Below are 24,998 nucleotides of genomic sequence, written 5' to 3'. Positions count from 1 at the left end.
GCACCTGGGTGGCTCAGTGGGTTAAAGCCTCTGCCTTCAGCTTAGGTCATGATCCCAGGGTCCTGGGATCGAGCCCCGCATCGGGCTCTCTGCTTGGCAGGGGACCTGCTTCCCTTCCTCTCTCTCTGCCTGCCTCTCTGCCTACTTGTGATCTCTGTCAAATAAATAAACTCTTAAAAAAAATGAATAAATCATTTTTCAGGGAATAAACATGTTATAGTAATTGTTTTTGTTAAATATTAAAAAATTAAAATTCATGTAATAGTTCCTTTCAATCAGATAATTTGTATTTCACTTTTTTATGGATACTTAGCTGTAATTTTTTTTTTAAAGATTTTATTTATTTGTCAGAGAGAGAGAGAGAGAGCGAGCGAGCACAGGCAGACAGAGTGGCAGACAGAGGCAGAGGGAGAAGCAGGCTCCCCACAGAACAAGGAGCCCAATGTGGGACTCGATCCCAGGACGCCAGGATCATGACCTGAGCCGAAGGCAGCTGCTTAACCAACTGAGCCACCCAGGCGTCCCATTAGCTGTAATTTTTCTTTAAATACGTGCATTAAGGGTATGAAAAATAGTGTAGAAATCTAAACTGCATTTTGTGATTACAAATCAAGGAAATGATATTAAGTGGGGAGAAAACTCAGCAATTTTTGGACAGGGAATAATATCTAATTGCCACCAGTAAAGATTATATATACATATTGAAGTAAAAAAAAAAATATATATATATATATATACACATACACATATACATGTATCCATGTGTATACATGTATATGTGTGTTTATATATATATGTTTATACACATAAGTGAACGTGTGTATATAACATTGTTTTGATCTTAACTCTGCCTTGGTGACTTTAATTGTGGTTAAATATAACTTCAGAAGTTTTTTTTTTTTTTCAAATAGACACTTTTAGTCTTTTGTTTGTTGTATACTAAGCAGAATTTTGAATTTGTCATGATTCATGATTCAAACAAAGAATCTAAAGTTAGGGGCTCAGAAACCCTTTTTCTTCCAAACAAGCAAATAAATAAAGTCATGAACGTGCCTTACCTAGCAAGCCTTTATTCTTAGTTCTTCCCTAGTCTGATGTCCTTTTAGTACACTGCCTGATACTGACAAATGCGATGCCTAACTTCTGTAGTCAGTGATGTGGTATATCAGTGTTTTTCTACTCATTCTTGTCAGCAAATCTCAGAAATAGAGGCTTACATAGCCTTTGACAGTAGTGACTACTCAAGGGTGAGGGAGGTTCAACTGTATTATTATATCTCATTTTTAGACTTCAGCATCATCATTTTGCTAACTGAATCAGCTCAGTGTTTGGCTAATTATTTTTACTCTTGGCTAACCACAATGTATTTTGCCTTTCTAGGTTTACCGACAAGACTGTGAAACTTTCGGGATGGTTGTGAAAATGCTGATTGAAAAAGATCCTTCATTAGAAAAGTCTATACAGTTTGCATTGAGACAGAATTTACATGAAATAGGTGAGCGGTGTGTTGAAGAACTCAAGCATTTCATTGCAGAGTATGACACCTCTAGTCAAGATTTTGGAGAGCCTTTTTAGAAAATTACTTGCTCAGGCAAAAATGTTTCTAGGGTTTTTTTGTTTCTTGTTTTTCCTGGATTGTGTAAATCCTTAATATATGGAATTTTTGTGATGAAGAGAAATACTTTATGATAGTTGACCACATTTCCAATGTCAAGTAAACATCTGAAATAGTCGAAGATATTTTAATTAGAATTTTTAAAATCTACATGTAGAGCCTCCTAATTCATACTTCTCTTTTTCTCCCCCAAAATGATGGGTCAGTTCATTTTTCAAGCTTTGAAAAAGCAGTCCTGGAGAACAGCTCATGTTCTTTTGTTTTCTGTAATATGCGATTGTTTGTTTTGGTCACACTAGTGTAATTTATTAGGTTAGGGATCACTCCACTAAAACATTTATAGTATTTTTGCATTTCATAGTCAGTGATCCCATGTGAAAATGTTAGAATTCTGAGTTTGATTTTATTGACTTGTTGCTTGCTTATTTTAGGCTTTGTAACTTTTAATATGTTCAAGTATACTATCCAAATAAACTGAATACTTTAGTATCTTACAGAATATTTGCTTTGAGATTAATTCTCATTGTGATAAAATAGAGTACTTAAATCTCAAAAGGACCTCATAAAAAAATCCTATTTTCCAAGTGAAAGAACTTAATGTTTTCTACTAAAATAATCCTGAAACTCCTAACCATTCTCGCAGATATAGGAGTCTTGAACAATATCATCTATAAGACTAAGAGAAGGGTCAATTTGAAATGAAAAGTGAGAGCTCTTTTCAAATTGAGATTTCTTTAGAAACTTCTAATTGAAAGAGAAAATTTAGAATATGGGGGAGTAGTGGAGTTTCATTTTTTCCCAGGCCTGTATTTTTAATCTCAAGAAAGGTCAATATATCCATAATTGAACCATTTACAGATTATGCCTTTGTTAATCTCTTTTTGAAGTCTTAACAAGATCTTTGATCTGATGCCCTTTTTAGGGGTCCTCAAAAGTATTCTTTAAAGAAACAAAGCAGAGTAGGCAGTAACCCCAGCACAACTACCCCTCACCAAGCAGTCTATGTAAACAGTTCTTCATGAGCGAGCCGTCCAAATCACGAGTTAGTTAAAAATCTAACTGGGACCATTAGGATATTCCACTCTTTTCCTGATCCCTTCCAGCTGGCCAGTGGCATTTAGCCAAAATGTGTATTTCTGTGGCATTAGGAAACCTTAAAAATCATGCTTGTTATTGCTATCCAGTTTCATTATCCACCCCCCATCCTCTTTCCATTTCTATTCTCTTTCACTTGAATTCTGGTGTTATCTTTAGTGGCCTATATTGATAATATCTAAAGAGCTACCCCAAAAGAGATAAAAGTTATATTAAAGGTGGAAACAGCAGTACATCTATCTGGTGAATCCTATAATAAGTATTATGCCATTCCATAAATGTTAAAAACTGCTTGAACACAACAATTATTTTCTTAAGTTTCCTGTATGAGACCACCTTGAACTCTTATTTTTGCCATTTAGATATTGTACATAAGCTAAAACGAAACCCTAGGTGTCATCTCTGGTAGTCTTAATTCCCTAATTATGGACAGTGATTTTATTTGTTACCCACTCTAGAAAGATTAAGAAAGTACTGATAACTGTTTCTTCCCCTACACTCTAGTTTTTCTTCTTTTTTTTTTTTTTTTTTTTTTTTTTTTTTTAAGATACAGAATAGACACTCCAAACCAGTAGGTGACCCAAGCGCCCTCTGGAACTTCCATTACCATGTCTATTCTTTTTTCTTTTTAATAACTTTTTTTTTTAGGATTTTATTTATTTATTTGACAGACAGAGATCACAGGTAGTCAGAGAGGCAGAGAGAGAGGAGGAAGCAGGCTTCCTGCCAAGCAGAGAGCCTGATGTGCGTCTCCCCTGTGTGCGTCTCCCCTGGAATCACGACCCAAGCGGAAGGCAGAGGCTTTAACCCACTGAGCCACTCAGGCATCCCTTTTATAACTTTTTTTTTTTTCCACTCTTGTTTTTCTCTTCCTTAAATATTCTGATTCCAGGATTCAATTCCTTTAGTCAAGATGCCACAAGTTTAAAAATAAAAGTTAAGACACTACCACCAAGGCAAAGGATTTGTTCATTTTGTTGAACTTCATGAAACTGGAAATTCATTCAACTAGAGGTTTTACTTACAGACTCATTTAAATGTAGGTCCAACCAATAATTCTTCTTCTTCCCTTCCCCCAATTAACATTCAACACTTAAAGCTGTTTAAAGCTTACCATCAGCATTATTCTGGTAGGCTTGTCAGTGTTAAAAATGTTTTTGACAGCTTTTTAAAGACCAATTTTAGGTAGTTGAATTCAGATGTGTACCAGATTGTGTATTTTGCAAAATGTTCTTGATTAAAGAAATTTGTTTGTAAATTATCCATTGTTTTTGAGTATGCCCAATTGATATGATAAAGTTTTCATTGTCTTACCATAAAGCCTTGATGATCAATGGGGGAAAGTGCTATCGTGAAGCTTTTTGTGAATTTTAAAAGTGCAAAATAAAGCAACTAGGTTTAAATAATTGGATTGTCTTTTTTTTTCTCTTTAACAGGCTTAAAGTATTTTCCCGAAATGTAGATTTTTATTACTCTCTACTGCAAGATTCCTCAATGTTTAGTTCACCTACTCAGCCGCAGGATGGAAGAACTGAAAAACCATTAACTTTGGTGACTTTAAGATGTCTTGATATCTGAGCAGGCAATTAAAAGAGATAAGATTGAGCACACAGAAGTGCTCAATAATTGTGTAACTATGAATCTAAGTTTCAGAAAATAGTAGGATTAATTCCTACCTCTGTATAGTAGTAACCTCTGGAGGAACCACATCTCTGTGACCTAATTCCTAGCACAGGTTGGAATGTTGTAGGTACTTGTATTCGTTGACACGTCACAAAAGAAGTGACATTTGACCCCAAGGTCTTGGAGGACTAGGGCTTATTTAGGCAGAGAAGGGGACATAACAGAAGTCTAGGAAGAGGGGAATGGTATAGGGAAAGATACAGACCTGTGTGACTGAGGCTGGTTGGGAAAGATGATGGGCAACAAATGTAGGAAAAGATGGGTTGACAACAGAATGAATGATTCCGAATGCTTGTAGCTTTATCCTCTCTCCTTACTCAAGAATAACATTTGAAAATACTACCTTTGAAAATATTACCTTTGTATTTATTTTTGCCAAATATATTGATTTCTCATAGCCTTTCAGCCACTTACCAACTCTGAGCCAGTTTATAGACCCAGAACCTCTTGAAGAAAGGTTAAGCCCGCTGCCCTTCAGAAAGGACTCCGCATGTACTGCCCAAGTATTATACGGTAGTTTCAGCTTCATTTCAGAGTTTCCTGGAAGGGATCCTAAACTCCAAAGAAGGCTGTAGCAGTTCTTTGGTGATCTGTGAAGTATTCTTGGTGGACAGTATTCAGTATGGAGGGCAGCCAGCCACCCAGGTGACTTTACAACTGTAACACTACTCAGACTGGAGTCTGGAGCTCCTGTGAGTAGTGGCCACACGCTGCTGGCCAGACCAAGGTTTGCGGGTGATGTACAGTACATTTACCACCTCCTTCCTGCCTGTTTTCTTAAGAGCTCTGATGTTACTCAATTCAGTGAAAAAGAAAAAAAAAGGTGGTGGAGGAAGGAATAGTCGACTAGTAACTAAGGCACTTAGCAGAATCTTTTCTCCTTTTCATGGTAATGGAGTTGAAATCGAGTCACATGACTGCCTAATTAGGACAACATTTGCTATGTTCCCCTTTGCAGTTAGTTATGACCTAGTGGCTAAGTTGAATCCTATGGAGTTTGAGTGGAAGTACTCCTATTTCTGGGCTGGGACCCTTAGGACAGTGAATATGCTTCTTTGTGTTCTCTTTTCTCCCTCTCTTGAAGTAGTAAACCAGCTACTCAGCCTTGATTTGTTGCAGAGCCACAAGATGGAAGGAACTTGGATCCCTGCATGGAGTACTGAACTGTTATGTGACAGAGGAATAAATGTCCTCATTGTTTAAGCCACATTGCTGGTTTTTTCCCTAGCAGCTCAGCTTTTGTTCAAATTAATGTAAATGGTATTTGAGGGTTGGCTTCACTGAAGTTGGCTCTCAGTAGGCTGTACCAGTCTTGCCTTCCCATTGTGGTAATTGATCTTGAGCTAATGGGGATTCTTTATATAAAAGGCTTTGCCAGTCCACTGAGTTAATTCCAAGTTGTACTTAAAATCTCACTTGAGGGACGCCTGGGTGGCTCAGTTGGTTAAGCAGCTGCCTTTGGCTCAGGTCATGATCCCAGCGCCCTGGGATCGAGTCCCGCATTGGGCTCCTTGCTCGTCAGGGAGCCTGCTTCTCCCTCTGCCTCTGCCTGCCATTCCGTCTGCCTGTGCTTGCTCTCTCTCTCTCTCTCTGACAAATAAATAAATAAAATATTTTTTAAAAATAAAATCTCACTTGATGACAAGTATCATTAAAGTCTGACGCATGATTGTATGGCAGTAAAGGCAGCCTGATGACAAAGCACGACTGCTAAGATGAAGTGTTTCTAGTGTTAGACCATTATCACTAATTGTATAAGGTTTTAAAGTTTTTTCACTGTATGAGTGAAAAGGTAGAGGTTTATTGAAATATGAACACTTGAGAACATATAAGATAAAAAGTAACCACAACATACACAGACATTTGCTGCAAGGGGACAGCTGAGATATGTATCCACTACTTGGGCTACCACATTATTTCCGGCTGGAATACACAGATGAGGAGGAGGAGACAGAGCTGTGCTGGCTATTGACCATACAACCTGCTGGCCTGTGCCTTCAGGAAAGTTCCTCTTGGCCCAGGGCCGAGTTCCTGGGGGCACCTACTGGTACCCCTATTCTTGGTAGAGAGATGGAGACCCTACTGTCATTGGGGACAGCGAGCATTCACTGAGTGGGTAAGGCTGGGCAAGCTACCTGGGGAAAGGGAGTAGATCCAATGACCAGAAGCGTGCGGTCCCATCATCCTCCAAGTGGGAGGATTCCCATCCTTTGTGATCATACCCCTGAGAAAGACATACTGGCAAGATGTCCACAACACCTTCCAGTGGGCCCAGCACCAGCCAGCTGGGTTCCTCTCTGGCACCAGATCCCAGGTACCCTTCTCTACCTACACCCCATGCTCACCTGGTAGGGAAGGCTTCTGAGGCCAGAATAGGGTCAGCCTCCAGTGGATGGGAAAGTATGTATGTGTTGTATGTTGTGGGGGGCTCAGGGAGGGAGAGAAAATGCAGTCCACCAGAGCTGTAGCTTACCAGGCTAGAGTAATTGTTTTGTGCTCAAGCTTTTGATTTCTTCCCCCTCCTTTTCTAGATAGGACTGAACATCAGTGACCTGAGGGCTCCCGCCAGCATGCCCTCCCACCACAGCCTGACGACCATAGTGGGTGGTAGTCTGGGAACACTGCAGGGCTCACTTGTTTTGAGAGGTGAACCTGTGTGAGAATTATGTTTTCTTTACCATATAGGAGTGGCCTGCCTCTCCACCCCCATCCCTAAGAGTCCAAGATGAAAGACCGAGTTTCCTCAGCATCTCCTCATCCCCTGGGATGGCTTGACCTCTGCAAGGCCTATGGCCTCCATGGCCTACTTGTCCTGGGGTGGGAATGTTGAGTGAAGGAAGGGGAGATCCTGCCCAGACCTTGGTAAGCTGGGGCTAAGGGTGCAGAGCTAGCTGTGCTTTGGCAGAAATTTCCTATTCTTTTAAGCTTTGTATTCTGCTACTTTTGTAGAGGAGAATCTTACTGTTACTATATTGGATGTAGGTTCAAATATATTTCAGGCTTACTTTATCAAATACTTCATAAGATCCTGAAAAACACCATGTATTCAGTTATTTCACAACCTGAACAAGGTTAGAAAGACCTTTGTAGTGTTTTTTGATTCATACTTTCACATATAATAAGCCAATGGAAACTGTTCTCCTTTTACAGTCAAGAGCGGGAAAAGTTATTACTTGCCTAAGGTCATATAGCTGGAAGTGGCAGAGCCAGAGTTTTACCCAAATCTTGCAACTCTAAAGTCAGTGTTCTTAGACGAAGTGAGAAGTTTGGTGGTCATTCATAACTAGGTTAAAATCCTGACTCCTGCACATACTGGCTGTTTGATGTATGTGCATGTAATTGAATGGGTAATATAAAAATAACTCTACCAAAAGCTTTAGAGAAAATTCAAAGCCTAGTTCAGTAGATTTTTCCTGTTTTCATTTTATTCTCAGTTGCTACTACCTTCCATATTGGTTCCTAGGACTTCTGTTTTGGAGCTATTTTATGAAACACCTTGGAGATTCACCAGGGGTAGTTAGGAAGCAAGCAGCAAATAGGGTTACAGCCCTCACGGCCATGGTGTAGCCTAGGACTTGGCTTTCCGGCTGCTGTATACCTGGAGCCATGGAGGATTTGAGAAGAGCCATTTAAGTGGAATGGACTTGGTAATTCAACTCTCCCATTCTGGGAACCAAGATTAATTAAACATAGTTAACACCTTTTCAGCTTTGCTTACATGTTTGGAGAGTCAAGAATAAGATTGCTACCAGTAGCACCCCTCTAAGATGTAGGAAAAAATCATATCCTTCTGGTAATTGGAGAAAAATAACATGAGGGAGGAAAGTATCTTGCATTCAACATACTTTATGTAGTCTCCCAATGGTCTACTTGATGAAGGCAAAAGCCAGTTTGAAGCATATGCACTGGTAGGGATGTAACATCCTCAGACGTTTCCCCCATGATTTAGTTTAACCCATGCCCACTGAGAGTCCAAAGCATTAACAGAAAAATAAAAATTAATAGACAAAAGCCCCAACCCTTTAAAAGTTCCCTATTCCCGTGAGTTTTTAGCTCCCCCTTTGGAGGGATCATCCTTTTAGCAATCATTTACCAACATACTGGTTGGTAACAGTATGTTGGTAAATGAATCAAAAAAGGCAAAAACACTTCACTGAAAGACTTTCTTGACATATAAATTCAGTTTAGTCTTCACAGAATACTGAAACTAGAAGGAAACCTTTGAGATGGTCTAGCAACTCTCATATTACAAAAGTAGAAACTGGGTCAGGGCACTTAGCCTGCTTGAGTTAATGAGAGAGGCGGGTCTCCTAACCCAGATCTCCTGAATCCTGGCATCCAGTGGGCTCGGCCCCACTCCACAAGATCAGCTTTGTGTTGATGTGTATTAGATTGGTGACTGTCTTTTCCAGTGTCAATTGCTTGGTTCATTTATCTAGAAACACTAAAGCAAGTATTACCATTTAAGAGGACTGGTTTCATATTCTTTTTTTTTTTTTAAGATTTTATTTATTTGACAGAAATCACAAGTAGGCAGAGAGGCAGGCAGAGAGAGAGAGGGAGAAGCAGGCTTCCCGCTGAGCAGAGAACCCGATGCGGGGCTCGATCCCAGGACCCTGGGATCATGACCTGAGCCGAAGGCAGAGGCTTTAACCCACTGAGCCACCCAGGCGCCCCTGGTTTCATATTCTTAACGGTTGTTTGGAATCAGATGTTTGCAGAGAATGGGCTGCAAGTTATATTTAAAGTTGGCTCCACAATACCTTGTGCACACAAAGCAGTAAAGAAACATGCCACTTCCTTTGCAAAAAGAAAAGTTAAGGCTAAAATTGATCCCTGAGATAGGAGTACTAGACCAACTAGCTGATTCTGTTCAAAAAGAATCAATCAGTTCTTGTCCTGTGACCAAGTCTATATATACCAAATTTTTTTTTTAAGATTTTATTTATTTATTTGACAGAGATCACAAGTAGGCAGAGAGGCAGGTAGAGAGAGAGGGGAAAGCAGGCTCCCCACAGAGAGCCCAATGTGGGGCTTGATCCCAGGACCCCGAGATCATGACCTGAGCCGAAGGCAGAGACCCAACCAACTGAGCCACCCAGGTGCCCCTACCCAATGTTTTTGTTCCATATGTTCTTCCCATTTTGTGAAAGGTATTATTAAACTTTTCTCCCCAGTGAAGTTTGATTCTTCTCGGCAAAATGTGAGCTCAGAGGCACAAAATTCAGGTACTCCTGCTCATTTCTCCTTGGCCTTGTTTACCAGGTGAACCTTCCCAGTGTGTTCACAGAAAACTCACGCGACTGTACGGTAGCATGCCTCCCGTTTTGGGGTAGCTCCTAAGAATGCCTAGCAAATGGAACCAGGCAATACACAGTTTTCTCATTTGACTAATGAAAAGGATATTGACCATAACAGTGTTAATCAGCATTGTTCAGGCTCTCAGAATTTTTTTTTTTTTTAATCTCAGTTTTTCTCCTTTGTGCATCAGAAAAGCTCACAAGTATTTCTGTAAACGGTAATTAATTGTGCCTCTCCTCATCAGCTCTGAGGGATAGGGGAATCACCTTCAGGCTCCAGAGTATGTAACTCATGCCCTAGAGATTTGCTGATGGCAGGCTCACTTTTTTTTTTTTTAAGATTTTATTTATTTGACAGAGAGAGATCACAAGTAGGCAGAGAGGCAGGCAGAGGGAGAGAGAGAGAGAGGGAAGCAGGCTCCCCGCCGAGCAGAGAGCCCAATGCGGGACTCGATCCCAGGACCCTGAGATCATGACCTGAGCCGAAGGCAGCGGCTTAACCCACTGAGCCACCCAGGCGCCCCGGCAGGCTCACTTTTTTCGAAGTGTTTCAGAAATGTTTGAATTAGTTGCTAGCATTTAAAAGCTAGATTTGCCGAAAGTTTAAATTGCTGGTTTCTAAAAACGTGAAGGCAGGTCTAAGCAACACTTGTTCTCCTCTCCATGGCAGTAGTCAAGCACTCATTAGAAAAGAGAAGCTCAAGAAACCAAAGCATACTCACGCTGTGTTAATAATACCTGCACTAAAACCCTCTGGGTACTCGATATTTTCAGGACCCATCACCCAAGAACCAAGTGGGGCAGGGATGCATGCCAGACCTGGAAAGCTAGCAGACTTGGGTGCCCGTTCCAATTTTACTACTCTTCTAAAGGCGGCCCACGATTTGGATCTAAAGGAAGAGTGTTAGACAGCAAATGATACCTCCTTTTCCTTCTGGTGCTTTTTATTTAACTCAAGAAACTAGAAGGCAGAGCATAAAGTATCGCAAATGCATACAGAAAATGAATCATGTTCTTTTCTTTTAGTGAGGGCTGAAGGGGGTCCCGTTGACATTTTATCCGTGCCCCTTCATGGATCGTAAGCAAAACGTTCTCCAGTTTGCTCTCAAGTGCAGCAAATGCACCAAATAGGGCTCTGCCTCACACGCGTAGAGGTTAGCGACTGCGTTTTAACATTGGATATTTATCTTGGGACCCTGTCAGATACTTTGCACTCTTGTTAATAACTAAATCTATGAATAACTTTCAGTAACTATATGCTTAGTTTTCTCACCTAATTCTTGACAGAACTGCAAGGCAGTGGTTTCTCTTCTTTTGCAGCTAGTCTTTGTCTTTCCTCCTGAGACTGAGAAGCTTTAAAGGTCCCGTTATTATCGTAAGTATTTCTGCATTTCCTGAAGCATTTAGCAATCTATAGAACTCTTACATAAGGAAACGAAAAAATGAATAGGGAGCTTGTTGCCAGAAGCAAAAGGAACTGATCTTTTGACAGTGACTTGAAAACTACCAAGGACAGTGACTTCAGCTTCCACCAACATTTCTCCAGGCTACGTATTACTGTTTATGATTCATCTTTTGTAAGCAACATATCACTGCAGTCTTTCCAAAAGGATGCCCACTGTTTGCAACATAGATTCTGAAAAGCTGAGAGAGATTGGAAAGGGAGATATTTGCTAATATGTTCTGTGAGATTGTGGTGGAACAAGCACTCTCTACCTTGTTAGTGTAAAAATTAGATTACTTTTGGAGGAAAATTGGTGATATCTGTCCAAATTTTAAATATATAACTTCTGCCCCAGGAATGCTGCTGCTCAGAATTTATGTGCAGGATAAGGTATCTATGAGGAATTCAAGTCCCTCACTAAGGGACTGGGTAAGTCATTTATGGTGTACTATACCATCACTGAAAGAACGAGGTAGGCCTATTTGTGCTAATGTGGAATGTCCACGTATAAAGTGAAAAAAGCAAATACAAGCGTGGATGGTTTGCTACCACTTTAAAAAAGATATTTACATAAATATGCTTTGAACATCTGAAGGACACACTAGAAATGACTAATAGTGGTTACTTCCTGGAAGGGACCTGAGGGACTGGGGATGAAGAGTGGAAAGGAGATACTCTGCTGTCTTTCGAGTTGTTCTGTTATTTTGTTTTACCAGGTACATGCATTTCCTTTTCACCGCTGATACATTTTTAAAAATGAACCAGACCAGGGAAATTGTAGAGCTGTTGAGTAGGCATGCTGTCACCTGTTGCGTGCTTCTGAAGGAGCTCTGTCTAGTCCAGCTACAAAGCCTTGCCCTATCTGGGTGTAGAGGGGTGGGTGTAGAGGATGCTGGACCGCTGGTTTAGCAACTGGGTTCATGTCCTCCTTCCCCAAGGCCTAACGTAGCTTTTCGCCATTCCACTAAATAATGGACAAGTTTGCCTCTGTGCCTCAAGTCCTATTTCCCACCTATTAGTAGGGGCAAAAGGTTATTGCAGGAATCAAATGTGGCCTGTTAACGGTAGAAGAATGGCAAAATAAATCATGCCGAAACAGACGAGCAAAATGGAAGTTACCTGGATATGTTTGCAAACATCTGTGTTCAGAAAGGTAGTTTGTTATTTATTAAGCATTTATTTAATACCTTCCCAAAGGTCCAAGATAACACTAGGACCTTGGGACTAAAACGTATGTGCAAGTATGGCACATAACAAAGTATCAGCTCATTAGTTCAACTGCAAGATAATTTCCCCTCGAAACAGAACCTCATAAACTTGAAGTAGTCAGTTGGCACAGCATCCTCTGAAGGAAACACATAACCCAAAGGCCCAGTTTTCAAAATTGCTGTTCAAGACCAACAAATTAGCTAGAAGGGAGGGGTAAAAAGGAATAGCCTCTCTTCAAATAATAAATCTACAAAATCCTCTGTCCTATACAGCAGATCCTTGTAAGTTTTGGTCTCTTCCCAGGAAATAATCACCACTCTGTTGAAAATGGAAAAGGCACCCCCTACCATCCCCAAAGGGGAAAAAAACATTCACCCAAACAACTTCTACTTGTTTTTACCATATATTCCAGGGATATGTATGGGTTTGTTTTTACATTTATACAGTTTACATTGCTTGACCCATAAATAGCACTCGTAAGATTAATAGGGCCATAGTTTTAAAGAGTATTTACATAGCCCCACCATGCATACAGAGCCTTTTTAATATTGAAAAATCAAAAAATTTGAACTTTCCATCACTAGGCAATATAAATTTGACCATCTAAGCTTATAAACCCTGACTAAAATACAAGCAATCATTTCATCCATAAATGCTGTTTCTGGTTCCCCCAACAAATCTAGCACTGCAGTGTAACAAATGTCTTGCAATTCAGGGATATAAAAATATCAGCTTTAAAATCTGAACTGTACATATGTACATTAATATTTGCACCGTTAAATTAGGAATACACTTAAGTCTATGAAATACTACATTATAAATAGCAATGTCTTTTTCAATCTGTAGCTGGAGCAAATACAATGCAATGTTTACCTGGCTAATTGAAAGGGAACGAGGTGGTCTTGTACGATGGGATGCACAGTACTGTCTGGGTCAGTGTGACTACGTGCATGCCGCACAACAAGACAGACTGATCAGGACCTGGGCCAACCTGGTGTAGACAAATGACAAACACTATCGCTTTACAAAGGTGGCGGAAGTTCTCCATTGTCTAAAATCAACACACCCCCATCCAATCACCTCGGGACAGTTTCTGGAGGATTTGCGGACTGGAGACCAAAGCCGCTACACAGAACTGGAATGCACCTGACAGGCACAAGATGTCACATCAACCTGGCACCATCCAAGGAGGGCAAACTGGAGAAATCACACCTTCCAAATGTTAATCTGACACTGTAAACAGCAGCAGGAGTCTCATTTACATGGGCAAAGCACTTTAAACTATTTTAGCAACTTTCCTATGGAAGAAAAAAGATGATTCAAGATGGTTAATGGCAAAGTTTAAACATCTTCACAGCTCACTAGGTTAAGAAATAATACAGTTTTTGCCCTTGTGTCCCTTTTTCTTCTTGGATTTAGTTGTCCTCTGACCAAACTGAGGAGTAGGGAGTGCAGAAGTCGGGCTCGAAAGGTCATCTGTGTAGTAGGCATATCTCTGGGGCCGGGGTTGAGGAATTGGTTGTCCAAGAAAATACCCTTCTTCTTCTGAGTCGGAGGAGGAGGAGGTGGAGGAACACCAGGAATCATCGTCCTCACCGTAGAGTCCCAGAAACCTAGGCAGTCCCGGGTTCTGCAGTGCATAATCGGAGGTGGCATGGGCATACTGTCCGTACAGGTCAGCATTCTGGATGTATGCTTGGATCTCCCGGGCACTTTTATTCTGTATAAATTTCTCGTAATTATCAGGAGTGTAAAGTCGCAGTCTGTCCTTAGGAGAGTATTTTCGTTCTGTAACAAGATTCAGAGCATTGTCAGAGCGGGACTTCCTACTTCTCCTGCGGCGATGGTGATGAGACCTGGATCCCCTCTCTTCGAAATGGTAGACCCGTCTTCGAGTCCTCTCGCTCATTGGAGGCTGCCGGATTTCGATGTTGTCATAGTTTCCGTTGTCGATGACATCATCCGAAAACTTGACCTGCTGTGGTCTGGACTGAGACTTGGATCTTCGAAGCACTGGCAGATGGACTGGTTTCTCCTCAGGCATGATTTTTTCTGTACACAACTCTGAACTTAGACTCTTTAAGGACTCCGCACTCCTGTGCAACATGGAAGAGTTTAAAGTCCCCATATTGCTCATTTTCTCACAATCCTCTGCCTCCATCTCCTCAAAGTTTTGCAGGGAATACAACGAGGGTCTCGGCTTGCTTTCTCCATCCACGGAAGCCCCTAGGAGAAAAGCCGAGACAATTATTACAAACAAGCCACTTGGAGCATTTCAAAGAAAATTCTCCCAAATTTCAATATCTGACTAACACCCACAGGTAAGACTGACATGCATATATACGTAATTGAGGTGGTCTGACTTCTGTCGGTACAAGGGGCACTGCCTCTTACGAGCCCAGTTCTTTTGGAGCCAGATGATAGTTACAGCACATGTCATGAGCAGCACAAATTTCAAAGCTTCATAAAAGTCTCATTAGTTTATGTAGAACATGACATGTAGAAGCTTCTGCCTCTTAATACATGAAAACCAGACTACTTCACCTGAACATCTCTCAAAGCAATCTTTCCCTTTGCCTCCACGGGGCCACACCATTATGGTCCTTATATACCTAGATGAGAGGTCAGCACACCAGTGCCAGGGCCATGTTCGGCTCACAACCTATTTGGGGATAAAGTCTCATGGGAACACAGTCACACCTATTCTCTTACGCATCATCGGCCGCTGCTTTCTGCAGAGCTGAGTGGCTGCAGCAGAGACCGTGTGCTCCAACAAATACTGTCTAGCCCTTTACCGGAAGTCGGCCAGCCCTACACCTGGACCATCACATCCAGTCTTCCCCCTTAGTCTCTACGAACCATGCTACTTTCAGATTAATCTGACTTGAAAAAAGCTTTTCTCAAAATGGATAATGCTCTTTTTTTTTTTTTTAAAAACAATGCCCAGGCAAGTTAAATGAATATTGCCCAGCCGGCAGTAAGGGACTCGGGCAAGGTGCAGACTACCGTCCACTGGAGACCACGTAACTTCCTACTTTCTAGAGGGAGCCTACTTCTCAGCCTGTTATTGGCAAGGAATGTTTAGCCCTAACACTTGGTGTACCAAATGATGTCTGCTTTCGATACTACATGTTAAAATAACTACCACAGGGCCTGGCAAACAGGATATGCTTAGTGTCGTCCCACCCACATTCCTCAACTCCCCTTTGTTGTAGGCATCTTTGACAAGTCAACGGAAACCAGGAAGGTAGCTCCCTTCTCCCTCCTTGCCGGGGTTAGGCCTGGCAAGGGGCAGCCACCGAAGCCTTTGCTAGCCATGGGCCAGTGATAGTTCTGTATCCAAAGACTTAATGCAAATGTGACACTCAGGAAGGGTGGGTTCTAGGCTCAGTCTTGCCTTTAAAAAACACATGTCAAGGGGCGCCTGGGTGGCTCAGTGGGTTAAAGCCTCTGCCTTCAGCTCAGGTCATGATCCCAGGGTCCTGGGATCGAGCCCCACATCAGGCTCTCTGCTCAGCAGGGAGCCTGCTTCCCTTCCTCTCTCTCTGCCTACCTGTGATCTCTGTCTGTCAAATAAATAAATAAAATCTTTTAAAAAAATAAAAACACATGTCAATTTAGGCATTTAGCCTCCTGATAATTCAAGTTTCTTCATTTATAAAACTCAATAAGTAATATCCACTCTCCACAGCTCAGGATCATTGTTAAGGGTAAAATGTAGATAACTGATATGAGTATGCTTTGGAAACAAAGTGAACTTCTTTTATAATCTGGGTAAAAAACCATTCAGCTATTTTGAGCTATCTGTTGTCACAGGGCAATTCAGGAAAATATAAAAGATACTAGGAGCTTATAAAGGACACAGCCTGGTTTTAGTATCTTGAAATTCATATAGCACAATCCAAAGAGTACAGGATCTTTCAGACAAGATGCAGACTCCATTATCCAAATAAATCCGTTTCCTCCTGTTTAAAATACGGACAATACCTATTCAAAAAGCTTATATTAAAATGTCTACAGATGCACACACGTATGCACATGTTTGTTTTGTTCGTGTTCTGCATTTAAGGTAAACTTCCTCCTTCCCTTGGTCTGCAGTTTTAAATAACATCGCCCCTACTGCTGGACCATAGTTTGTTGAATAACTTGCTTAGTGGTTCTTTTTTCCAAATACCCCGTAATCCCTAGATTACGTACCTGTGATATTAGATAAAGCCAAAGAATCCATAGAATCTCGAACGCTTTGCTCTGGTTTCAAGTCTGACAAACACTCCAGGGAATCCTCATACCACTGTGTTTGCTCATGGTTATAGCCCGCAGCCGCGTGGTCCAGATCTAACTCCTGGAGCCTTCTGCTGCTGGCAGGGCCTGGGTGGCTGCCGTAAGCAGAATCACCCAGTCCGTCCTGCGACTGTGCCCAGTACATATCAGATTGGTATTTTTTACTTGCGAGGCTCTGGTTATTTTGCTTTAACTCGGTCTTAGTTTTAACCATGTTATCAGATATCCAATGCTCGCTGGCTCGAATATCTATCTCATTGGGCTGCTGCTGAAAGAGGCTTTTATCACCAAACTTGAGGAGGAGCTGCGTCATGTAATCTTCATGCTCAGCCCATTCTTCAGGGTCTTCTGGGGTTTCGTGGTCCACTCTACCTTTCCAGAATTCTTCATTGACAAAACTTGCTCCCTGCCTGGAGAGATTCAGGTCATCCAACTTCCGAGAAAGGGTGTCCTCCGCATTGCCTGACAGGCCAGGAAACTTGTAGTTCAGAGCAGGGGACAAGAGAAGGGACTGTCTACACTGATCGGCTGACCGACTGCTTTTGCCCATCCGGACACTTCTTCGGGAGTCTCTAGATCGAGCGGACTGAAACGCAGAGTCCGAAGAATCAGAGGCGTGGACATCTTCACCAAGGCTGCATGTTTTTGAGCAGTAAATCTGGCCTTGTTTGGGAAGGAAGGGACATCCCAACAAAGAAGCTTTGCACTGGGCGCAAGAGAAGCAAGCTTCTGTGGCATGCCAGTGCTGCCCGTCGTAGGTCATCTGGGCATGGTCCACACCTGTTTTGGAAAAGGTCAGAGGAGGAGATTACAGTTTGATCTTGAATTAGAGGAGGAAGAAATGGGCAGGACTGTTTGTATGAGGGAACTCCAAGGGTGATGGGAATGTTCTGTATCCTGAAAGGGTTGTGGGTCACACAGGTACAGTTAATTCTTATTATGTGCAAATTCCGTATTTTTGATTTGCCTATTTGCTAAAATTTATTTGTAACCCTGAAATCAACACTTGCAGGGCTTTCAAGGAATTTGCAGGCACGTGCAGAACGATAAAAAATTTGAGCCAGCTGAGAAGCATGTTCTCAGCTAGGTCAAAGCAACATCTTGTCTTTTGTCTCAGCTCTTTAAACAACTGACATAGCCTGGGTCTGTTTTCTCTTTCTTCTAGTTTCTATAATCGTGTTTTCTTCACATGTTTGTGCTTTTTGTTAATTCTCCTGTTGAAAATGGCCCCCAAGCATAGTGCTGGATAGTGTTCCTAAGCCCAGGAAGACTGGGCTGTGTCTTCCAGAGAATATGTGTGTCCTAGAGAAGCTTCATTCAGGCATGAGCTACGGTGCTACTGGTTGGGAAGTCAGTTTGAATGAATCAATGTATATTAAATAAGATGCCTTCAAACAAAAACATACATTAAAAACAAGATTAAATATTGATCAGCTGATGAAAATGTGACCAGAGGCTTATAGGAACCCAACCCTGTTCCCAGGAACAATGGTTCTGTACTCAATAATTCAGGCAACTTTATAGAACACAACTATTACAAATACTGAGAACTGACTATATATCCATTTGTCAAAATGCAACAAGCCAAAAGAGTTACGATCTGTACATTTCACTGTATATAAGTTACAGAAAAAAAAAAAAAAGACTAGTCATTTGCAGACAGACTGTTGGGCATGTGACTGAGCAGGCAGGCTGGCTATGCACTCACCGATATGCTCCCCACAGGCCTCACAGTACTCCGCGTACAGAGACTCAAAGCAGCCGCAGCAGAATGGACGACCATCCTTCATTATGTACCTCTGTCCTCCCAGGACTGTCTCACACTCAAGGCAGCAGAAGTGTTTCATGTGCCAGTGGCGACCCTCAGCTTCTGTGCACTCATCAGCAAAAATTATCTTTAAAAAGAAACAGGAAGGAAAACCTTAGCGAGTTATTCGAACTGTATGTTTTCTGGGCAACTGACAGACGGTAGCTCTTCAAAAAGTCACTTAGCTAACCTTGTTTCTTACAGCCTCAAGTATATATCTAACTCAATTTAGATACAAAGCAAGAGCAGGAATTAAAAATGATGAAAAAGAGAAACTTAGTGACTGCTTAAACTAACAAACATTGATTTCTACACTAGGTAGAATTCATTTGGTCATATTTTTGCCCTCCAATCACACTTCGTTGGCATAATCTTGCAAAGAATATGTTAGCATTGAAATAATTTAGTGTTCTGTATTTTAATAGAAAACTCATTTAAAACGTCTGTAGAATCACCAGTTACAGCTATCCAGATGCTGCACTGTGTGAACAGCACTTGTAGATAATGCTTCATTTGACCTGGTGGTCATCTCCAGATTAGAGACTATTTTCCTTAATTTTGGTTTCAAAAAATATTGAAGATTTGAGAGAGCGAGAGAGCGCACAAACATGGAGTGGGGGGTAGGGGGTCGGGTGGGAGAGTCTTAAGCAGACTCCACAGGGACCTGATGCAGGGATTGATCTCATGACCCTGACCACCATGACCTGAGCTGAAACCAACAGTCAGATGCTTAACTGAGCCACCCACGTGCCCCTCAAAAACATTTCAGATAGCACAGTACTACAAAAAAAAAACTTAAAAAAAAATGTATAAAAGTAAACACTAAAAATTTATGGTCACTGATTAAAGGAGACTGAGGAGAGAATGCAATGAGATACCTTAGGTTGGATCTTGGACTAGAAAAGAGATATTAGCAGAGAAACTGGAAATCTAAAGTCTGTAGTTTAGTTAATGGTATTAGACTAATGTTAATTTCTTAGTTTTGATGTATATATCATCATGTTAACAGCAGGGAAAGCTGAAGGGAGGGTCTATAGAACTCTCTGTCATCTCTCCAACTCTTCCATAAATCTAAAATTACTTTTTTTACTAAAATAAAAAGCTTAAAAACAAAATTCCTTTCACACCACTACCCCTTTCCACATGCCAGAGGTAACTACTGTTAACTCAGTGTATGTCTTTCCATACTATTTCTGTGTGTATACAGATATGTACAGAATCTTATTCTCCTTTATTTAACAAAAAGAAGATTATCTACCACACACTCTACTTGCAACTTGTTTTTCTCCTCTCACAATCCATCAAGGACATCCTACTTATCAATGCTCAAAGACACCCACTGTCTTCTCTTTATTAGCTACATATTATTCCATTATATGAATATATAAGGTTATCTTAAAAATAAACAGCAAAAGCAGGACATATTTTATTTTGCTTAGATGTGAACAGTGGAATATTGGCTTACTAGAAGCTCATTTTTTCCAGTGTTAAGGGATAAACTTTTTTTTTTTTTTTTTACCTCATCACATGCTGAACACCGTGGTTTGAGCAGTTCAGCATGGTGCCTGCCACAGTGAATTTTTCCATCCTGGTAAAAATAGATGAGGTCGACCAGCAGCTCGTTACAGGTGAAGCAGACAAAACAGGAAGGGTGCCAGCACACTCCAGGACCCGCGCGAGAGGCAAACACTGCAATTTCACCTCCGTTTATCTTCAGCCCACACTAAAAACAAAAGGAGTTGAAATTGGGATGATTCTTCTTTGATGACTGGGTTCTCAGCCTTTCCCACTTGACACTAAATCCCATTCTGTCAAGAAAGCTTTTATTTTTGCCCCCTCCTGTTGGTGATTAAATAGCTCTTTAATGCTGGATTATTTCTGATTCTCAGCTGGAACGAACATGCCTCAGATACATCTGCCACACTAGACTGTTTCGAGGAATGTTTTCACCCAACTTCCATTAAGTCGTTTTTCTGAGCCAGCCTCTCCCTGGATCCATCCCTGCTCTGAGCCAGCGCCCGTCTAAAGGTCTTCATTAGGCTTCTGTATAGTTCTGAACGCTAGGTGTGCCCCCGCACCTGCCTCCATGCCGAGATCCCAGAAAGGCAGGATGTCACCCAATGTTTAGGTAAGGCCAGACAGACAACCCCCGTCACGTATACACAGCAGCGCAGAATTATAAACATGAATATCCACTTAATAAAAAGCTAGACTGCCTTTTATTTTGGGGAGGCTTTGGGGGCCCATGCCTGTGCTAGCCCTGTCACCTACCCCCAAGCTCACTCTGTCCACATCACTCCCACGCACTACTCATCCCGGGAGGCTACCTGCTCACACACGGCATGCATTACTGCTCTGGACAAAAGCTTGATGGTTCCTCTTCCGAGTGCTTCTTTCTTCCGTTGAGCACTGAACACCTGCAGTTCTTTTTTCTCCTCCTCGCTCAGAGACTGGCAATACCGCACCTTCGGAGACAGGAAAACAAGCCCCACACTGGAGTGCACGGTCCCCCTCGCCAATTCATTTCCAGAGTGTGAGTTTCAGGAAAGAGCAAGTTGAACTGCTGTGTCCCGTGAATCCCCAATTTAAAAGTGGCACCATACCTTTACAAGGACACCCAATCTTGCAGCCTCTCTAGCAAAAGGGGAAGTACAATCTGAAGGAACTAGCTTTTAAAAAAAAAGGGAATGTTTAAACTTTTATCAGAGACACTTAAAAAAAAAAAAAAAAGACATTAACCTTTCTGCAAAAGGTTTAAACTTGTTCCTTGCCACACACACTCCACATTCTACAGGAACCCAACTGCAGGCCTGGACTATCAGAAAGCCAGGACTCTGGATGAAAGGGCAGGGAAATCCCAAGAATTTGTAGGCTCCTGATAAGTGGTGGGTGGCTGCAAACACTATAAAAACCAACTTGTTGTTAAGTTTATTGCACTGACACTCTTTTCTCTCTTAAAGAATGGAAAGCTGTAGCCTGAAGCCAAATTTTAACTGAAGAAAGGCCAAAGAGCCCTAGCCAATGAGGAGGTCGAGTTTATGAGAGGCATCTCAATGTTTAGGGTGTTTTTTTTGTTTTTTTTTTGTTTTTTTTTTAAATTAGCCTTCTTCCTGTCATTTTACCTCATTATCATGTGGTGGCAACTGGTACAAAAGCTGTTTAATTCGATGTTTCTCTCCAGGGCTGTTAACATAAGGAACCTTTTCCTCTGGTAAACAAGCAAAATAGAGCTGGATCTGAGGAAGAGATGGAAAGAAAGACATCAGCATACAGGAAGTGAACATCTTAGTTTATATTCCATCTTAAAAAAGTTACCTTTCCCTTCGGCTACAGGGCTTGGCCTCTTATAGCTAATGAGAAGACCAGCTGAGCCAACGCGCAGAGCTGCAACCCTTCGAACAGCCAGCCCCCAGCTGCTAAATTGCTCTTCAGGAATGTAATTTGTAGTGACAATTAGGAGCATCATAAATTATGCACCATAAAATGTGCACAGTTAATGCTACTATTCCTCAGCCAGTCTCCCAAGGGTCAGCCAAGAAACAGTGCCGGGGAATGCCGCCGATGACCACACAGGCTGTGTGACACTGTCCCAAACCCAGCCACTCCACAAGCACGCTGCATCTGCTCTCTGAATGTTACACGTTACAAAGACAAAAGCTGGTTTGTTAAACTTTGTCAACTCTCCCTTATCAGGTTCTCCCAGGCATCAGCTTTCTTTGCTTCCCTGGGTGTTATTTTCTAAATACCTGAAGTCCATTTCCCTACGGAAACTGGAGGGGAGCCACACTGAGCTGTACTTGGGTCACTCTGAGAGGAGGACTTAATTTTTGTTCGGGGGTTTTTATTTTCTGTTGTATTGAAGGAATTAAGTGTTAATTCCTTAAGGGATATTAAGGAATATCCCTTCGTTGAGTAGCGGAGTATACTGCGGCACTGAGAAAGAATGAAAGCTATCTGAAGGAATGGGAAAAGGAGATCGGGGAATCGGGGGCCTGTCCACTTCAGGATCTTAGTATCACACAAAACCTCCCCGACCCAAAGCTGGAAGAGGGGGTTTTCTCCTAGTGAGCAGTTTGTCAAAATATGGCTTTCCTAACCCGGGTGCCAGCCCGCTGCCCTCTCTCCCCATTGTATCGGCTACAGAAGACTTTCCAGTTAGAAGGACCCACTGAGCAGCAGCTTCGTGGGCACGGGGCAGGCCCTGCGTGAATCAGGAGCCCCTATTCTCAGAAGAGTTCCCCACCATAAGTCAGGAGCAACCACACACCCAACCTGCACCTGTTACTCTTATAAGGGTGAAGCCATAGTTTTGAAGTATCTGTCACCATCAGTGTTTAATATGCTCATCATTATAAGGCTATTGGGAAAAGAAAAATATGCATACACTTAAAAGAACGTGTCACCACAGTGTGAAGCGGCTGGGGGGAGGGGGCAGCTAATTTTGTGCATTGTCTGTATTGTTATTTTATGTGTCAGGTTATCAAAGGTCCAATGTCTACGCAGTAATACTTCAGATGGTTTCTTACAGCTCTGTATTTCTTCTGTTCCAAAGCAAAAGCGTTGCTGAGAACATGGAAACGTTCCTCTTTCATTACCTTTTTGTTGTTACTTTTTTTTCAAAGGTTAAGTTCCTCTCACTCTCCGAATAGACATGTCAGACAGCCACATAACAAATGCATGACCAGTGCTCTGGAGGTCATTCATGAGCAAAAATAGCATAACTGGAGGGCTTCTGGATTCAGGAGTCCAAAAAGACTGAAAACTTTCATCAAGAAATTAAGGATGATGGGGCGCCTGAGTGGCTCAGTGGGATAAGCCTCTGCCTTCGGCTCGGGTCATGATCTCAGGGTCTGGGATCAAGCCCCGCATCAGGCTCTCTGCTCAGTGGGGAGCCTGCTTCCCTCTCTCTCTCTGCCTGCCTCTCTGCCTACTTGTGATCTCTGTCTGTCAAATAAATAAAATCTTTAAAAAAAAAAAAATTAAGGATGACCTTAAAAGGCAAAAATTTATACTATCCAAAGAGTAAGGACTGAGGAGGGTAGCATGTCAGTGTGGTAGTAATGGTCTTTTTTTTAAAGCAATTCTTAAAAATATCATATCCCCTTGGAAAACATAACACACAGGGTGAGCAGGTTCTCACCTGCTCTGGTCTGAGGCCTGGGGGCACCCAGGCATACTCCTCCAACGCGCAGCCAGAGTCGTCGTCGGACGTGGAGCTCCTCTGACACCCAAAGGCGAGTTTGCTCATTTTGGGCTCCATCTCCAGAGGCATAAGAATCAAGTGAAGAGGCCGGTTTCTCAGTCACAGGACATCAAACAATGGCTGCTGTGGACAATACAAGAAAAAACAAATTAAAACCCAAAGGCACTATTCTTACCTTCCAAGAACTTTTACTGAATGTTGTTTATACACAGCTGGGCCTAGAGAAAGTAACCGAATTACTGGTGTCACCACCCCCACAACCCTCAGGGCCCACTGAAACTTAAAATCTAGGGCCACGATTTGGAAACAGCCCCCTTCACGACTCAGCATTTCAGAAAACACTCCCCAAACTAACTTAGTTCCAGTTGCCTTTAAAGAGTGCCTCTAACACACTATTCATTAGAAAGGTTCTCAAGAAAACGGCTTTGCTGACTAACTTCCCCACAAATGAAATCCTTGTGAAGTCCTAGGAGTTGAAGAAAGAAGCGTGAGGGCCTGCACCTCCCCCTGCCTCGCCCGCGCTGTGGGCCATGAAAAATGGCTCCAGAGAACGCCACCCCGCTTGCCGGGTTTCTAGTCCGTGTTCTCAAGAGGCACCGCTTCGTGTGCAGAATGGGTCCACGGGGGCAGACCGCTTGGGTTTCCGGGTTCTGATCAAGTTTCAAGAGACAGCAAACTGAGTTTACTCAATGAGTGGAAAGAGCAGTTAAATCCTTCTATAGTACGTTCAATCCAAAGCCTTCACTATCAATGGGCTAGAGTCAGCCAGATAGTTCATCAATGAGTTCCTTCAACAGAAGGTACTGAATCCAAGCACAAGGCAAAAATAAAATCCAGCGAGGTGCCCATTAGTGTTGAACTGCATTACTACCAGGCACTGACTGAAAAGTTACACAGTACCTACTATGTGTGTGACATGCTAGCAGCCAGCTCTTGGCCAATGTAAATCCAGTTCTGGATGACCAGTCTTCCTCAGAGGGAAAGGCTGTAAAAGGTGTCGACACAATGGTCCCTGCCCGAGAGCCCAGGAACTGTGTTAGCAGCACTGAAGTTCCTTGTTAAGTGTCTTCTGATTCTTACTTAACATCCTCCCTCATCCCAAGGCACTAAGGAAAAAAAGTCACAAGACTTTCAGAATCAGCTTTCAGAACGCAACTTTATACCTGCCCCTTTCCCCTCACGAGAAAAAGGATACACAATTAGTTTGAACCCGGTTTAAAGAAAACAAGGCTGCGGGAAGTGAAGTGACTTGCCCAAGGTCACACAGCTAAAAGCCATTGTGCAGTCTAACTCATCAGACTTCCAAAAGTTATTTTTGCCCTAAAAAATTCTCTCGCCTGCTGAAACAAGTAGGAAAGGCA

General features: G+C 42.1%; 2 protein-coding genes across 18 annotated transcripts in view; one reads left to right on the top strand and one right to left on the bottom strand.

Annotated features, from left to right (window-relative positions):
- PPHLN1 (periphilin 1) overlaps positions 1–4,745 on the top strand; it is a 158,624-nt gene extending 153,879 nt beyond the window's left edge. For 9 of the 10 annotated variants that reach the window (XM_047741305.1, XM_047741303.1, XM_047741300.1 and 6 more), the window contains one exon: positions 1,381–3,334. In XM_047741305.1, coding sequence (XP_047597261.1) covers positions 1,381–1,575 — 195 coding nt within the window. In that variant the 3' untranslated portion in view covers positions 1,576–3,334. Of the gene's footprint in view, positions 1–1,380; positions 3,335–4,146 lie in introns of those variants that run through there. The other variant, XM_047741299.1, reaches the window with a different exon arrangement.
- A 7,991-nt stretch (positions 4,746–12,736) lies between these two features.
- The window catches only part of PRICKLE1 (prickle planar cell polarity protein 1), a 111,194-nt gene continuing 98,932 nt past the window's right edge, over positions 12,737–24,998 (bottom strand). For all 8 annotated transcript variants that reach the window (XM_047741904.1, XM_047741905.1, XM_047741910.1 and 5 more), the window contains 7 exons: positions 23,575–23,760; positions 21,557–21,670; positions 20,762–20,899; positions 19,954–20,157; positions 18,336–18,522; positions 16,544–17,407; positions 12,737–14,572 (listed from right to left, as the gene is read on the bottom strand). In XM_047741904.1, the coding sequence (XP_047597860.1) occupies positions 13,713–14,572; positions 16,544–17,407; positions 18,336–18,522; positions 19,954–20,157; positions 20,762–20,899; positions 21,557–21,670; positions 23,575–23,706 (2,499 nt within the window). In that variant the 5' untranslated portion in view covers positions 23,707–23,760 and the 3' untranslated portion in view covers positions 12,737–13,712. The remainder of the gene's footprint in view (positions 14,573–16,543; positions 17,408–18,335; positions 18,523–19,953; positions 20,158–20,761; positions 20,900–21,556; positions 21,671–23,574; positions 23,761–24,998) is intronic.

Source organism: Lutra lutra, chromosome 8 (genome assembly GCF_902655055.1).
Source record: "Lutra lutra chromosome 8, mLutLut1.2, whole genome shotgun sequence".
Taxonomy (NCBI): Eukaryota; Metazoa; Chordata; class Mammalia; order Carnivora; family Mustelidae; genus Lutra; species Lutra lutra.
The sequence above is the reverse complement of the archived record's forward strand: the minus strand, read 5'-3'. Positions and strand labels throughout refer to the sequence as shown.